The following is an 18,266-nucleotide window of genomic DNA, read 5'->3' as shown; positions in this document are numbered from 1 at the left end:
AAATGTGGACAGATAGTTGTAGAGAAGATGGTTGGCCCATGTCTACAACCTTAGGGGAACTGTGGTGGATTGCAGTGAGGAGAGTGAAGATTCAGAACTCTGGTGGTGGGAATGGTGTGGATTCAAATCCCTACTGACATGTAATTCAGTAATATAAAAATTTAAAAAATATTAATAAAACTTTCTGGTGTCACAGTGAGTGGGGATGCAGAAGAGGGGGATACCATCACAGAGGCCTTCGGGGGACAGTTTTACCTTTGGTTTGACACAAAACATAGCTGTTTTCTATTAACTGGCATATACCCATTCAGGACACAGAGTCACATAGATTTTGGAAGTAAAGCAGAGATGAATTCAGTGACACCTTCTCTCTCTCTCTCAACCTGACACCTTCAGTTGTTTGGGGAGACTGAGGTTCTTCACAGGAGCTGAGGAACTTCTCTGGTAGGCACCAGACGGTGACCTCAGCGCCTGATTACCTGTGCTGGAGTCCTAAGTACTAACTAGTGTCTTCATCCTGAGAGCGCTGACAGACCAAACTTGATCTTCCCACTAGACAACTTGGTGAATTTCTTTTGAGGAAGCAAATTTTTGCCTGAGAGGCAAATAAGTGAGTTGTAGAATACTCTCTCTTGCTTTGACATCACTATGGGGCAAAACAAAACAAATGAGAAAGGTGATAGATGAGAAGATTGATGCTGGCATGTCCGACTGCGTGTTCTGTTCTGTTCTGTTCTGTTCTGTTTTGTTCTGTTTGTTTTTGGCTTCAGTGTTCTGGGATAACTTTTTCAGTAGAGAAGGGAAGGAAGAAAGGGGAATGGAGGGGCGAGGAGAGAGAGAGAAAAAAAATCTATAGCATAGAAGCTTCTGGACTTGAACCTGGGTCATGCACAAGACAAAACAGCTGTACTCCCTGGTAAGCAAACTTGCTGAACTGGAGGGGGAGGAAAGGAGAGGGGAGGGATGGGAAGAAGGAAGGAGAAAAAAAACTGAAGTGGTTGAAGATCATTCTCAGTAGAGGCCTTTCTGTTGAACTTGAGGCTTTGTTGATTCAGAAAGGAGAGAACCTGTGGATCTGTTTAAGGCCCTACTACCCCCAAGAGAATAAATGTTTCCAGCTATGGCATTAAACTCTATTTATTTAGTATTTGAAACATGGTGTACATTTATGAGTTTGTATAAACATTTAGTACATCTAAAATCCACAACTGGGAAACAATCTGTGTTTTCTTCTGTGCACAATTTTGGAGTCTACACCTGGGTATTTGACTTGGGTACTTTGGTGTTACAAAGACAGCCAGTCAGTGAATCGAACCAAATTGCCTCGCAGCCAGACAGAAGTTTCCGAAGAAGCTCCTTCCAAGAGCTGCTCTTGTTCAGAGAGATGGGGCACATTGAAACTATTAAACCGGGTGTCAAGGAAGCCAGAAGCACAGCAGATAATGATGAAGAAAGAAAGTGAAGGAAACCCCTCCGAGGGTCATCTGTCAATGTACCGCAGGACATGTGCCACCACAGGTCAACACCCAGAAGTGGGCACTCCTTTCTGGAACCTTCCAAAGTTTGTGAAAAAGCTCCCTGGCCCCACTGCAGGGATTCCATCCAGCACGACCTTGCACTCTCCTCCGGCACACTTCTCAAGGTGTGGATGTCTGTCACAGCTGCAGCTCTGAGGTGCCCACCAGGCCCAGGGCTCTAGCTTCTTCTGGAGTCAGGCCACTCTTGAGGGTCCTTCGTACTGCAGCATCAGCAGGGCACAGTCAAAGAGATGAAGAGAGGAGAGGAAAGAAGGGGTTAGAATCCAGAGAAGTATGCTCACTGTCCCTCCCTCCATCAAGAACTATATCCAATAATAAATAAATAAAATAAAATAAAAATAGAGATTTGCATCCCCAGTCTCTATTAGGAGGGAGCACTTGCAGAGGGGAAGCTTCACAAATGGTGGAGCACTGCTGCCAGTGTCTCTCCTCACAATCTCTACCTGCAGTGGGGAAGCTTCGAAAGCAATAAAGCCATGGTGCAGGTGTCTCTATATATCACCTTCTCCCCAGTCAATTGTTCTTTGACTTCATCTCAAATTAAAAAAAAATTAATTGGAGGGGTTATAAAGAGGACAGAAGGGAAGGGAGAACAGGCCCACACTTATGGGGCTTTTGAGCAATGAGTATTATCTGCAAAAGTGCAAATGGCACATTGAGAGAGTTCAGATTTGAGCTGTGAAAGAAGTGGATCTGAGCCAGCACTGCAGAAAAAAATGCAAGTCCAAGGATCCAAACAGGAAATTCAGACCACAAACCAGCACCAGGAGTAAAATGCCAAGGACATGCCAATGCATCTTCAGCCCACTGAGCAAGGTGTTAACAGAACCTATAGCTGGGGGTGCAAGCAGGATGTCCCGCAATGTGTGTCCTGAGTTTCAACTCATCAAAGGCCCACTGGAAAGAATACCAGTGACACCTTAGAGACCAGATGCCAAGGAATAGACGGCCAAGCTTCTCCAGGATAGATTTAGTCCATATTCTCTGAAACACAGCAGACCCGGGAAGAATTCTGACCCCTTCCACTGGGGCTTACAACTGGCAGATGGAGGAAAATTTAGACTCAGCTGACTGAGAACTGGCCTGTGTTTTGCTTGGCATTGTGGTCTCCCCCCCCCACACACACTGTTTAGAGCCAATCAACTCTGATGTCAAAATAAAGGCTGGATAAGGGTGAAGAAGGAGGCAACAGCCTCTTCCAAGACACGTCCTTGCATTTGAAAGTTTACTTAATTGTGTTTCCCTCAATTCACAAATTGCCTTTGGCCTATGCTCTACGTAGGGTCATGCAGAGTTTGGGGCCATGCGCTCTCTGTTCAGAAGAGTTGTATAATGGATCTGCCTATCTCTCTAAATCAAAAGTCAAACAGAGTCCCTAAGATAAGCAGGACAAAGTGAAGTTCACCCCCAGAGTCTTCCCATCTTCCCTTGTCAGCCCCAACTGTCTTCATTCAGTCTGTGACTAGGGAACCTGTGTCCTCTGAGGCCTCCCCAGAGGCCAGAATTACCATCCTACATGTCTGTAGCAGTCCCCTGGGCCAAAGTTCACAGAGACTGTGGATTAAGGATCTAAAAGCTCCATGCCTGTTGCAGAACAAACAGGCAGTAGTGTTTAAGAGATGACTTCTTATGTTGATAGCATAATGTGCCCACACTTGGAAGCAACCTACATGTCCAAGGACAGATGAGTGACTAAGAAAGACTTGGCAGATATACACTATGGAATACTACTCAGCTGTTAATAATGATAAAATACCCTTTGCCTCATCTTGGATGGAACTTGAAGGCATCATGTTAAGTGAGTGAAGCCCGGGGGAGAGAGACAGAAAAACACCAGGTGATCTCACTCACAGGTAGAACTTAAGAAAAAGGACAGAAAAGGAAAACACAAAGTAAAGCTCACACTAGGTTTGGTATATTGCCTCAAAGCAAAGGACTCTGGGGAAGTGGGGAAGAGAATGGGCTTAGGAGGGTCTGGGATCCTGCTGGATGATGGTGTAAAAAGACCTAAGTTGGGGGTGATGGCGTTCTTGATTCACCTATCATGGGAGATGAGAAATTATACCACATGTTAACAACTGTACTTCAAACCATTAACCCCTCCCTCCAATAAAACAATATTTTTAAAAGACATGACTTCTCTCTCCATAATAAACCCTTTGAAGAGGGATCAAAATCTAATGTGTCAGCTGGTCAATAAACACATAGTTTCTGGAAAACTTTCTGAAAAATTATGTGCTCAACACTTAATTGAGCAAAACTGACACACTCATCAAAAACTTCAGGGTGGAATTTTATTTTTAGTTCAGAGACACAAAGATCAGGAGTAAGAAGCAGCCTCAAATCCTGCCACAGGACACTGCTACTCTATCTTTAAACCTCACCCTGGGTCCAGAACCACCCGTGGACGGCACTAGCTCTCCTTCCCCCAGCCCAGCCCTGTGGGCTCCATACCAAGTGTCTAATTCCTCCAGACAAAATGCTTGGCTCCGGAGCCTTGGCTGAAGGCAGACTGCAGTTAACTGAGTGATGGAATTCCTTCTACGGGGCAGCAATAAAAATACTGTTTGTAATAAACTTTTATGCTCTTTAAGCACTCCCTCAAGTGTTTGTTTTAAATAAAGATAACACTTTTAACGGCAGAAAATAAGATCAAATCATTCTCACTCTTGAAAAGGATGGCTAGTACCTCTTCTCCAAGATACAGATTTCTGGCAGAAGGAATCATGCACGAGCAGGGCATCCGCCATTTCACTGGTGGCAGAAAGTGGCAGTGACATGTGTCTCTGTCCCACATTTCTTTGTGCCTGTAAGCACCCATGTTTGACCAAATGAAGACAGAAGATTCCATGAGTTGGTGGGTGTTTTACCCCAGAGACAGGGACATATAGAAAGGTTTCTTTTTAAAAACGATTAAAATGTTTATTTATTATTGGATAGAGAAAGAGAGAAATTGAGAGGGGAGGCAGAAACAGAAAGGGAGAGAGACAGAGAGACACTTGCAGCTCTGCTTCACCATTTGTGAAGCTTTCCCCCTGCTAGCGGGGACCAGGGACTTGAACTGTAATGTGTGTGCTTAACCAGGTGTGCCACTACTTTGCCTCTATAAAAATGTTTCTTAGCGCTTTTTTTGGGGGGGACACCAGGATTATTTCTGAGACTGTGTCTGCACAATTCCTCTGGTCTCACTTTTTTATGACAGTGGGTAAGAGACAGAGACAGAGAGATGAGGAGAGGAGACAGCCTGGTTCTACCACTCACGAAGCTTCCGTGTGGTGGCTGGACATTCGAATACAGGTCCTTGCATGTGGGAAGATGTGCACTCACAGAGTGAGCCACCATCTGGCCCCATTACTATTTCTTTTACACATACACTTTAGTCGTAACTACAGTGCTCAATCCCTGTGAACAGTTGAATGGGGACACTCCTTAAGCACTCTGGAGCACATCCCAGCAGTCACAGGTATTGGCCAGCTTATCTAAGAGACTCAGAGACATGAACAAAGTTCAAAGATTCTCATCAGTCAGGAGGACTGTGCCCATTCCTCAAGATCTACTCACAGTTTGATGGACCAGATTCCTAAGGACTCCCTCTCCCCTCACACTGGACTGACTCATCAGTTCTCCTTTGTGCAAAAACCCAGAAGAGGTTGAGCTAGGCAGTGACACACCTAGTTAAGCACACATAGTACCAAGTGTAAGGATCCAAGTTCGAGCCTGTTTTCCCATTTGCAGGGAGTCGTTTCATGAGCAGTGAAGCAGGTCTGCAGGTGCCTATCTGTCTCTCTCCTTCTCTACCTCCCCCTTCTCTCTCAATTTATCTCTGTCCTATTCAATAAGATGGAAAAAAAGGCTGCCAGTAGCAGTGGATTCGTAGTGCCAGCACTGAGCCCCAGCAATAACCCTGGAGGCAAATACGAAACAAAACAAAACAAAACAACAAACAAAAACCCCAGAAGAGTTTAATCTTTCTAAGCTTATCAAATGTGTTTCTGGGAAAATGGGAATTCCTAAAAAAATCTACCCTAGTTGTGGAATTCTATTGTCTATAGATCTTCATGACAATTAAGATAAAAGTACCAGTCTTTCCATCACCCGGGTTTCACTACTCTGGGTCAACTTTTTTTAGATCAAGAATGAGACACCACTGAAGTTTCCCTCAATGCAGTGGGCCCAAATTCAAACCTGTGTTGCATACTGTCCCAGGTAGTTCTCTTGCCAGCCCAAGGTGAACTCCCTTAACAAACATATTAACCAAGACTGGAGAGAGAGAGAGTGCATTGGATAGGATGTGTACCCTCCCATGCTGACAGCCCAGGTGAGGCCTCCACACCACCTGGGAGGTAATACCTGCACTAGAGGAAGGTCTGGTGCTGTGCTGTCTCGCTCTCTAGTTGAATAATAAGAACAACAACAACAACAATAAAAAGGAGCCTGGAGTAGAGAAATCTCACATGTACGAGGTCCCAGCTCCAGCAATAACAAAGAAATATTCAGTTCCCACTCCCAGAAAAACTTCAAAATAGCTCGCTTTCTCTCTCTCCTCCTGTCCCTATCCCTCTCCCTCTCTCCCTGAAGACACTAAGTCAAGTCACCCTCCTGCAGGGAAGAAAGTATGAAATGAAGGCAGTGAGTTGCAGCCCAAAAGCCACACGTGGAAAAAGAGTCCTCCATCCATTTACCCATCTGTCTGCCCATAAGTTCATTCAGAAAATATTATACCTGCCCCTGAGACAGTGTGGCCATCAGAGAGGCCAGGGACTAACAGGGACACAGGGCAGGACATAGGTTCAGGGCAGCAGGGTGGAAATATTAGGAAAGCAATAAATGAACATTTCAATAGAGGGAGGAGGCTGGGAAACATACAACAAAAGGGTCCAGCAAAGAGGCTGGCAGAATAATCTGTGTCTGTACAGGGGAAACAAGTCTTCTGTCAAAAGGGTGTCTCAAGCCCTGGAAGGATGGTGGTGGCTAAAACATCATCTAGGCCCCTCTCCATGCCTGTTCCTGCTTCCTGCTTGAATGTTCTGGCTGCTCCTCAGCCCCCTCTGCCTGTCACTGCTTAACAGACACCAGACCAGATCTTGATGTTTCTCCCTGACTGCCCTTCACTTCCATAGATGGCATGAGTCACTGTGCTGGCACCAGCAGCCACTCCAGGCCCCAGGCACCATGACAGTTCTCACAACACTGTGGCAACTGTGGTGGGCTCTAACATTGGGGGCCTCTGCTGGCAATTCCAAGTTCAGGGGTGCCAGGAAGTAGAGGGGAAATCCAGTTTTTCTCACTCATCTTTTCCTGTTCTAGAATGAAAACAAAAACAAACAAACAAACAAAAAACAGGATTAATCCTACAGAGTGTTCTCAGGTGAACCTTTGCTAAGACCATTTGAATCTGAGAATAGGAGCTGCCATTACTATTAACTTCGATTATTTCCCTTAATCTTCACTGAAACCCCCTCTCCTTAGTAAGCGAGCGAATGACAGCACGGAGAAATCAAGTCTCAGGCCCAACTGTTTTTGGTAGCAAAAAACAATTCAGGGATTGAGGGAAAGAAAGAGGGCAGGAGACTATGGCCACAACACCCTATATGCACCCAATCTCCTCAAAAACAAACAAAACGAAGTGGAAGGACTGGTAAGCTGTGAGTCAAATCTATACTCTGGTTAATCGTATTGTCAACTTTCTGTTGTGGATGAATCATCCTACAACAAGCAAGCTGTGAGCAAAGGTTACAGTGTAAGGCAATGGTAGATGGGGTTGAAGTCTCCACTGCCTAACCTAGAGTCAGTTTCACACATGCTGAGATGGCTCCTAGAGACACTTAGTGGAGCCAACAAGGTCTACAGCCCCCCATCCATCTGGTCTATACATTCCTTTTTTTTTTTTTTAAATGATTTTTTCTGTAAGTCTGAAATTCTTTCAAAATAAGAAAAAAAAAAAAAGCTGGGAGTGGTGGGGGCAGGCTGTGGCGCACCTGGTTAAGTGTACACAGTACCAAGCACAGGACCTGTGGAAGACCCAGGTTTGAGCTGCTGCTTTACACCTGCAGTAGGGGTGCTTCAACAGTGGTGAAGCAGGTCTGTAGGTGTCTCTATTTCTCTTCCTCTCTCAATATCTCTCTGTCCTATCAAATAAAATACAAAAATAAAATAAAAAAATAACAGAAACTACAGAGAGAGTCAAAGCTTTTATGCTCCTGGCCAAAATATCCATACCACACCACCCACACCACACCATGCACACACCTGGAACAATAACATCAAAGGGTAGAGGTTTTCAACCTGGATGATTTAAACCCAATTTCTTAGGTACAGCCCAGTCACATGAACCAGGGTTCTGGAGAAAAGCCCACACACAACTAGAACCCAGCAGATGCTAACCAGGAACGTCCAGTCAGCTGTGAGCCTGTGACTGGAATCATTATTTGACCAAGGCCTTCTTGGGAAGGCAATGGTAGATGGGGTTAAAGTCTCCACATTCTGCCTAACCTAGAATTAGTTTCACTCATGCTGAGATGGTCCCTAGAGATACTTAGGGGAACCAACAAGGTCTATAGGCCCCCCGGAACTCCCCACCCATCTGGTCATGGTCTTGGATCTGCAGGACCATCACCCCACTTCCCTCCCAGATCTTTGGCTACATTTGCCTCCAACACTCTTCAGGAAGCTCTTCGGCTGTAGGCAGGAACTGAACAGAAATCCATCAGTTAAAAATATAAAAACTAGCTGCCTCCTCAGAGCCAGTGTATGGGGATGAGGAAAAAGAGGATGGCATTTGTTTGGGGGAAAAAAAGGAATGAAACAAGTTATCCCCAATGGCTTCTGGAAGAGCCCACAGATACTTGGGGATGTCTACAGACAAGAAGGGTGGGGCTCAAGGGTTCACACTGGGTTTTCAGCAGTCTGGCAAGTACTGAGACCACCAGTGGCTGGGATGTGGTGAGAAGCTGATGTATAAAAGCCTGTGGGCTAAAAAGGCATATGGAAGAAGAGTTTGGAAATGTTTCACTGCACCAAATGACTCTCTTGACTATTTTATTCAGACAAGTCAACCTCCCAAACATGAAACTAGCATCCTAAAAGAGTAGGTTAATTTGTGTTTGTTCTTTTCTTTTTCTTTTTGAAAGATGACGGGGTATAATTCCATACAGTTCCAGTTCCATGTCCTCTCCCCTCCATTGGAAACTTCCCTATTCTTTATCACTCTAGGAGTATGGACCAAAATTCTTAAAAAAAAATTTATTTATTTATTCCTTTTTGTTGTCATTGTTGTTTTATTGTTGTAGTTATTATTGCTGTCATCGATGTCATTGTTGTATAGGACAGTGAGAAATGGAGAGAGGAGAGGAAGACAGAGACGGGGAGAGAAAGATAGACACCTGCAGACCTGCTTCACCAGCCATGAAGTGACCCCCCCCCACACAAGTGGGGGTTCGAACCACACCAGTCCCTGCTCTCTGTGCCACCTGCACTTAACCCACTGCGCTACCATCCAAAAATTCTTTATGAGGTGCAGAAGGAAGGAATTCTGGCTTCTGTAATTGCTTCTCCACTGGACATGGACATTGATAGGTAGATCCATACCCCCAGCCTGTTTCTATCTTTCCCTAGTGGGGTAGGGCTCTGGAGAGGTGTGACTTTGGAACACACTGGTGAGGTTGTCTGCCCAGGGAAGTCAGGATGAAATCACAGTAGCAATTGCAACTTAAAAGCAGATGAGGGCAAGAAACTGGCTCACTTTAATGATGGCCACATCTGTGTGCCAGGTCCCCATTTGGCCCCAAAAGAGATTCAGGAAGAGGAATGTGTCTCATTGGGAGAGCATGAGATTTGCATTTGCATGTATGAGACCCTGGGCTTGAATCTCAATACAAGAAGGAAAGAAGGAAGAAAGGAAGGAAGGAAGGAAGGAAGGAAGGAAGGAAGGAAGGAAGGAAGGAGGGATGGAGAAAGGAAGGAAAGAAACAGAAATTAAAAGAGAGAAAGAAAGGAAGGAAGAAAGAAGTGGCCCACCTGCATGTTAGCTATTGGGCTCAGGCAAAAATCAGTAAAGCCATGGGCCCCTTGGAACATACCTAAAATAGACCTACTAACTTTTTCCAAAATGGAGACCCCACACCTCATCTGCTATATTCTTGCCTTTAGGTTCTAGGTTATTAAACAGTTTATTCTTTTGTGTATTTTAATACTTTTTCAGACACCAAGTTGCAGAAGCTACCATGAGGCCAACCTGACTTCCCCAGGTAGACGACCTCACCAGCATACCCATAAGGGAAAGACAGTAACAAGTTGGGAGTATGGATCAACCTGCCAACGCCCATGTCCAGCAGAGAAGCAATTACAAAAGCAGCCCTTCCACTTTCTGCACCCCATAATGATCCTGCATCCCAGAGAGAGAAAGAACAGGAAAGCTTCCCGTGGAGGGGAGGGGATATGGAACTCTGGTGGTGGAAAATGTGTAGAATTTACCTGTCTTATCCTATGGTTTTGTTGATATTTTCTATTTTTTATTCTATAAGTAAAATTTTTTAAAAAGAGGAAAAAAATTACATGAAGAAAGAAGAAAAGACTGGGGGGAGGGAAGGAAAGAGAGAGGGAGTAAGGATGTGTCCACTGGAGAAACCACAGAACTGAGCCATGGAGACCTACAAACCCATCAGGATGCCATCAGCATGTCCCAGCTGGCTACAGATGTCTTTGGTGGAACCCTGGACATATGTAGGACTAGTCACCAGCATCAAACAGGAAAACAGGCATTTTATTAGTGGGGAGGATTCTCCAGCAACTCACAGGTCATAAATTTCTAGGGTATGGAATGGATTCTGCGTAGTTTCCCACAATAGCTGGGCTACTCTTGTCCTAAGCCAAATGACTTATTGTCCAAATATGTTTGGTTATTCAGGATCAGCTTGCCTCATCGACACCATTAAACAATCAGATCACATAACAGCATTGTTTAAGGGTGAGGCCTGAGCCATGAAACTTCACATTGATTTTGCAAATGGTTCTTTTCTTCTTCCTCTAACTTTTCATGAAAAGCTGGAGTGGATCCTCCCTTTATGATGGAAATCAAAGTAACTTCCCCCATCTTGGATTTTTGTTGACGGTGCCATTACTAATAACTTCAACCTGTCACAGATAAACACATACATGCAGCGCTGCATTTGCTGTATTAACAGTGTCACAGGAGAAAATGTGCTTGGCTAAATAAAAAGAATCAAAACGGCTGTTTTGCATAAGATTGGAATGGAAACAATACCACAGGAAATTATTTTATGTCAACCACAAAAACAGGCAAAATCTCTTTCTGGCCATATTGAAGAGGAAAATTAATTATGACTGTGTTATTGTTCCCAGTGACATTATGTGTGTCTTTAAGAATCTGGTTCTCCCTAGAGCAGAGGACAGGACCCTGAGCTTTTGTCAATACAGATCTGTAGGAGCAACACAGCACCAGGGTCTCAGGGTATATAAGAGATAGGCCAAAGAGCCGAGTGGTGGTGTACCTGGTAGAGGACACACATCTCTCAGTTTCTTTCTATCTCTATCCAGAGTAAATAAATAAAATATTTTTGAAAAGAGAGAGACCACACAAACATGATAGCCTAGACCTTGAATAGATTCCTCTCTCCATTATCACTGGTCATCTCCATCAGGAACATAATGGAGCCCTCTGGGGGCCCCCATAGGTAGATTCTATCTACCACCTGAAGAAGATGGGTCCTGATATTGGTTTAACTCAGAATGTTACTACTGATGACCACAGAATGCAAGTTCAGACCTACAGGGATGTAGAGGTTACATAGGCTCCTGTGCTGAATATGGGCCCCAGATCAAATTGATGGGGTTTATAGCCAACAATATTTATACACTTTTCCCATATTTGGGAGCTACTCTCTTACCTTATCCAGCTTTCTAGCCCCTTTTCCATCCACGACATCATCTCCCCAGACAATAACTTGGGTCCACCTGCATATCAAACATCAGGCTCAGGCAAAAACTAATAAAGTAATGGGCCTATTGGAATATACCTATAATAGACCTACTAGCTATTTCTAAAAGAGAGACCCCAAATCTTCATCTGCAATATTCCAGCCTACCTATTTCATGATTAATCAACATTTTGTATGGCTTTATATTTTAACTCTTTTTCAGCCACCAGTTTCCAGGTGCTACTATGATGCCAACCGGACTTCCCTGGCAGATGACCCTAACAATGTGTCCTGGAGCTCCGCTTCCCCAGAGCTCTACCTCAATAGGGAAAGAGAGAGACAGGCTGGGAGTATGGATCGACCTGTCAATGCCTATGTTCAGCGAGGAAGCAATTACAGAAGCCAGACCTTCCACCTTCTGCATCCCATAATGACCCTGGGTCCATACTCCCACAGGGTTAAAGAATAGGAAAGCTATCAGGGAGGGGGTGGGATACAGAGTTCTGGGGGTGGGAATTGTACCCCTCTTATCCTATGGTCTTGTCAGTGTTCCCATTTTATAAACAAATAACTTAGAGAGAGAGAGAAAGAGAAAGAGAGAGGCAACAACACTACCTAGTTCCGTCTTCTTATATATGGTAAGGTGTGCACCCCACCGGGTGTGCCACTGCCTGCCTCCTTCCCCCTCCAGTGGCAATTATTTACTGCAAAACCTGAAATTAAATGCTATGAAGATCCTGCTATTTGCTTTCACAATAACTGGAGTAACGAATAGGTGAGCGAGTCAGAACAGATAGGAAAGAGAATCTACATAATCAAACAAAAAAGTCACAGATTTCTCTTTCTCTTTTTTTTGCAGCTAGAGTTTTTGCTGGTGCTTCTTGTGTACATGAACCCATTGTATCTGATAGACTATGTCGAAAGGTGAAAAACAGAGAGGGAGACACAAGGAATGGTAGATACCACTACACTTGTCCAGCACTCGTGAAGCTTCCCCTTTGTATAGTTCCCCCATGTGGTGGCAGGGGACTCGAACCCAGCTTCTCTTGCACAATAAAGTGTAAGCTCTACCGGCTGAAACTTCTCCTGATTCCCAAGTTTCATTTCTTAAAAAAATGACTTAGATGCATGATGCTGGAAAGGGACCTAAATTGGAGGTGAGAGGGTCTTGCAGATTCTATCACAGGGAGATGAGAAATTGTACCCACCTGTCAACAGCTTTACTGCAATCCATTAACCCCCTAATAAAGTAAAAAACAGGATGAAAAATTTTTTCAAGTGGCATAAAACCTGATTTGTAACTATTCAATAGAGTAGCAGATAGAGAAGTAAGTGTACAGAGAAATCACAATAAAAGAAGGAATGGCTGGGCGGTGGCACGCTAGGTTAAGTGCACATAGTATGAAGAGTAAGGATGCTGGTTCAAGTCCCCAGTTCCCCAGCTGCAGGGAGGGGGAGGGGTCTCTTCACAAGCAGTGAAGCAGGTATGTAGGTATCTTTCTCTTCCCCTCTCTATCTCTCCTCCTCTCTCAGTTTCTCTGTCTTATCTAATAAAATGGGAAAAAATGGCCACCAGGAGCAGTGGAGTCATAATGCCAACACCAAGTCCCAGCAATAAACCTGGATGCAAAAAAAAAAAAAAAAAAGAATACAAATGCAGGAGGCTCCATCTTCTTGGTGTACAAGGAAATGCATGTTAAAACCACAAGTGAGCACAATTTCATACCCTTCAGGCAAGAAACATGGCAACTGAAATTCAACTGGGAGTGTGGTATAGACAAGGCTTCTTGGGAAAGACTTTGCCAGCAAAGATAGACACTCTAGAGACTGCAATCCTACTCCTGGCCTCAGAGGAGTTGCCGCTCCACTATATTGTGCCAGTGGTCACCCAGGGATCTTGCCAAATACAAATTCTGACTTGGTTGCTCAGCATTGGGACCTAAGATGCTGCATTTCTAGCCAGTCTCCAAGTGATGCCCATATTATTCAGAGATCAACTTTGAGGAACAAGTGCTAGTCAAGTTCTCACACAGACATACCAGATGGCCAGCAAATAACTTACAACAGCTCTAAGCAATAGCAAAAAAAAAAAAAAAAGGAAAATTGTAGATCTTTGATGCTAAGCTTGGTGCACACAAACACATAAACACATCCTTGATGATAGAAACAACCAGTTACTCTGAATGGTACTTTTTATTTTGAAGGAAGAGGGACATTAGTATAAGCATCCTCAGTGGAGAGCAAGTCCTTCTTCTAGTGCTGATCATCACCCAAGGGTCAGGGGTAGGGACTTCAGTCTCAGGGTTCCACCCAGAGGTTTAAAGTAGTGATCCTGGGTGGCAAGCCAGCCACCTGGAGTTTTCCAAGTTCTGAAGAAGGTTCTAATGTGCAGCCATGACTGAAACTCAAGTGTGGACTAAGGACCAGCTGTCTGCATCTAGAAGTGTAACAGAAATAAAATACCCTCAACCACGCAGTTTACAGAATAAGGGTCATAATCGCTGCCTCCAGCACTCCATGGTTTGAGAAGCTGTGCTTCCCTCTGGGAGTGGGATTGCCCAATGTTATCTTTTGCTATAGAGAAAACTCCCCATCAGATATGAAAGCAGATCAAATGAAGAGTATAGGGTCTGACAGTCACCGGCAACAACAGCTTACCATTCTTCCTTTATTATTTGTGATTTTCACCAGAGCACAATTTAGCTCTGATTTATGGTGGGCACTGAGGACTGACCCTCACTTGCATAAGCATTATGCTATCTCCCTGTCCCTAGTTCTTTAATCTGGAAGCAAGTATGTCACTGGGCCTATGGGTGCAATTTCAGCAGGCACTTCTTGTGATGTTCAGAGGGGGGCACCCTTAGGAAGCTCTGAGTCTGAGTTGTTCTTGGAACTTCCTTTTTGATTTGCCTTCTTTCACTATTTAGAGTTGGGGGGGTCTTCCTCTTATAAAAGGTCAGAATTTCATGTTCTAGACACCACCATCCTTTATTTCTGGAAGCAGAATTAGTGGAAACTGGAGTTTTTTCCCCTGAGTGATCAGCAGTAAGTTACAGCTTCAGGGCTGAGCTCTCTGGTCAAACAAGCAAGGGTCATAGTGAATGGAGGCAGGTATCGAAGGATGCAGAGCTCTGCTTCTATACAGAGTCAGCAGTCAGCATTGAACCCCTCAGTGGCAACTCTACACCAAAAAATTCAGAAATTGAGAGGGTGGGAGAAGGCAATGCACTCTGGCTGGATGGGGAAATCAGTTGCACTGATGTAACCAATTTTTTGTTGTTGTTGCTAAGAGACTAAAAACCCCGGTCAGCCAAACTAATAAATACTTTAAGAATGCTAATACACACTTTAAGCATGCTACTGACATGAAAATCACTTGTCACACTTGGTTTCCACATGTTCGAGGTGGTAGTGAAACTTTGGGAGAACCAACCTGTAACCCACAAGGTGCTGGGAGGGGGGCAAATGTATGCTCTGGCAAAACAGCCATGGCTGCACCTGGCAATGGCCTGCTATGGCACCTCTGTGTGCCAGAAAGATGTAAGGGCCTTTCAGATCCTCCTGAGTACAAAGCATGAAGGGAAGGAGGTCTAGCCAGGAACAGTCAATTCACAGGATAGGTGACAGTACACACCCCTCTTCCATATTGGTCATATTCGTCAAGCACAAAAGCTTTTGTAGGCATGTAGGATGGAAAATTCACTAGGGCTAGCCTGGATATCAGCCTTTCTGCATCACACTGAATGAGAAGGCAAATCCCTGTGAGGTGAAACCCTAACTCCAGGGAACTTACAAGACTTCCGGTTGGCTCTGGAGCGTTTCCTTTCCCGGGGCACCACTCGTTGGCTGGGCACCTGGGTGGCTGACTTGACGATGCGGTCCATGATCTCATCAGCTGCATCATCAGTGATGTTAGGTGAGTCATCGGCTCCCATAGTCCATGAGCTAGTGGATCCTGAAGAATGGACCAGAGAGAGCACAGAGAACTCAGAGACAAATAACACACACACACACACACACACACACACACACACACACACACACACATTTTGCCGCACTGTTCCTCCAGCAGCAGAGTCCTGTCAACAAGGGCTCATGGTGAAGTCCACAGTGAGAATCTACATCTGGTGATCAGAGTTCACTCTCCCTGCCCAGGGGCCTGTACCCATGAAAATACATCTTTAATGTGCTATGAAAGAATTTGCCTACAGACAGGAGGAAAGCACCAGGCAAACATAAGCTCCATGTTAAATATGTAGCCCTGAGTACTATTTTAATATATTAATACTCTATCTTTCTCATCAAGTCCCTGGTGAAATCTCTCCCATAAAATAAGAAATAAGGTTCTGTAAGAAGAGGTGCGACGTGCACAAATTGTGAGTTTCTTCCACCTATACTTCCTTTTGTAATAAACATAGAACTTTTTTTCCTCTGGGGTTATTGCTGGGGCTTGGTGCCAGCACTACAAACCCAATGCTCTGGCAGCCATTTTTCTTTCTATCTCATTGGATAGACAGAGAGAAATTGAGAGGGGGAGGGAGGACAGAGAGGAAGAGAGAAAGACACCTGCAGACCTGCTTCACTGATTGTGAAGCATCCCCCCTGTAAATGGGGAGTGGGGGTTTGAACCTGGATCCTTGTCCAGGTCCTTATAGTTAGTACTATGTGCATTTAACTTGGTGCATCACCGCTCAGCCCCCATAAACATGAAACTTTTAGGTGAGAATTCTCAAACTCTAGGCCTGTAGAACATAGGTACCTCAAGCATGACTAAGGTCAAGCTGAATCAGTCAACCTTCTTCAAATCATAGGAAAATGATGTTCTATCTGTGATTATACATATACATGTCTACTTCTATATTGTGCTACTTTCCAATATCAATTAAAAAACATTTGGTGTTTGGATAATGATAGAAATAGTTGGAAATAGCTAGTTGGTCACATTTGACAAGAGTTTGTGGTTGAAGTTTTATTGCAAATATGCAGTAAGCCACAGTTCAGTCACAGTTTCTGCTACTAAAACTCCCATGACTGAATTAAGTCCACAATTCACACTTCACAATAGGAAAGCCAGATTTCCAGGTGCTCTGTCACTCCTGGAATTTGAGACCATAGCCACTAGACACTGGTATTCTCCAGTGATTAGGATTTAGTTCTTATTGATGTCATTTAATATTTTCTGTTTTGCTCAACAGAACATACTGGTAAAGCTAAAATGTACTAAAATAAATTGTACTTCTTTTGCCTTAACCCAAGGAAAAGTTACCTACTTGCTTTATCATAAAACAAGTATTTTCAGTACCAAAAGACTCTCTATACTAGGTTCTTCTCAGAAGTGGTCACTCAAAGTTATTGCTGGATGGTCTAGGTGTCCTTACTGGAGGCAATAAGCCTCACAGTAGCTGGGGTGTTAGAACACTGCAGAGCCTCTCAACAATGACCTTCCTCAGAACAGGTGTCATGATCTCTATACTGAGAATCACTAATACTTTACATTTTGTACAATTACAGAGATTTATACACTCTGTGTTCACTGTACTGAATATTATTCTAGGAGATGTTTGAAAAGAACACCTTGCCACATGCTCAGGACTGTTCAACTCAATTTTGTGAAGATGGTCTTCCATCATAACCTCATCTCTGGCTTGGTTGAAATTATCGACCTCTAAAAACCAGATAGTCTGTATTCTCTTTAACATTTATTATGGTTAGCACTTGATTTCAAATTTTAATATCTGGGTCACCTGTGGATCTTATTGCTGTTGTCTATACTGTTTCAGTCACATTTTCATGTTCTTCTTCCTGGTTTGTAATTTTAACTATCACTAGATTTATGTGTGAAAAAATTCACAGAATGAATTTAGTGTAACCCACCCCCCCCCACCCCAGTAAGTAGATAGTGAAATATCTGAGCAGGCTGGGGCCTGGCAGCAGTTTGTGTTAAGGGCCAGTCTACTTCTGTCTTTAAATATCCTAAGTATCTGCATGTCTCACTCTAACTTCTATCTTCTCTTTGCTCCCTATGGACATCAAGGCCTCTCAGAGTCTCCATAAGCCCTTCTGGTTCTACTTCCTTTACCCAGATGCTATTGCTCAACAAGTAGCAAGAGTCTCATGGAGAAAATTATCTGTATTTGGAGCTCCTCTGGATTCCAATCTTTTTTTTTTTTTTTTTTTTTTTTTGCCTCCAGGGTTACCACTGTGACTTGGTGCCTGCACTACAAATCCACTTCTCCTGGAGGCCATTTTTCCCATTTTGCTGCCCTTGTTGTTATTATTGCCATTGCTTTTGTTGTTGTTGGATAGGACAGAAAGAAATTGAGAGAGGAGGTTAAGGCAGAGAGGAGGAGATAAAGATAGACACCTGCAGGCCTGCTTCATTGCTTGTGAGGCGACCCACCTGCAGGTGGGAGCTGGGGCTCTCACAGGGATCCTTACACCTTAATCCATGTGCGCTTAACCCGCTGCACTACCACCCGGCCCCCTGGATTACAATTTTATGCCAGTTCAGTATTAGAAGTTCTTCTGAGGAAGCTGGGGAGACAGCATAGTGGTTATGCAAAAGACTTTCATGCCTGAGGCTCTCTGACATCCCAGGTTCAATCCCCAGCACCACCATAAACCAGAGCTGAGCAATGGTCTGGTCTTTCTCTGTGTATCTTTCTTTCTCATTTAAATTAAATAAAATAAACAATTAAAAATGTAAGTTCTGCTGGCTTCTCTGTACTGGTGGAGTCATGATGCCCAGGACATCTGCAATTCTCAGCCTGTGTCTAGAATTTACTAATATTCT

At 44.0% G+C, this 18,266-nt stretch overlaps 1 protein-coding gene across 18 annotated transcripts in view; it reads right to left on the bottom strand.

The window, feature by feature from the left end:
- Positions 1 to 1,121: 1,121 nt before the first annotated feature.
- Positions 1,122 to 18,266, bottom strand: part of FHOD3 (formin homology 2 domain containing 3) — a 588,579-nt gene continuing 571,434 nt past the window's right edge. For 17 of the 18 annotated variants that reach the window (XM_060173747.1, XM_060173740.1, XM_060173741.1 and 14 more), the window contains 2 exons: positions 15,267 to 15,428; positions 1,122 to 1,738 (listed from right to left, as the gene is read on the bottom strand). In XM_060173747.1, the coding sequence (XP_060029730.1) occupies positions 1,656 to 1,738; positions 15,267 to 15,428 (245 nt within the window). In that variant the 3' untranslated portion in view covers positions 1,122 to 1,655. Of the gene's footprint in view, positions 1,739 to 13,647; positions 13,911 to 15,266; positions 15,429 to 18,266 lie in introns of those variants that run through there. The other variant, XM_060173744.1, reaches the window with a different exon arrangement.

This window comes from Erinaceus europaeus, chromosome 15 (assembly GCF_950295315.1).
Source record: "Erinaceus europaeus chromosome 15, mEriEur2.1, whole genome shotgun sequence".
NCBI classification, from domain to species: Eukaryota; Metazoa; Chordata; class Mammalia; order Eulipotyphla; family Erinaceidae; genus Erinaceus; species Erinaceus europaeus.
Note: the sequence above shows the minus strand (reverse complement) of the source record. Positions and strands in the feature narration are given on the sequence as shown.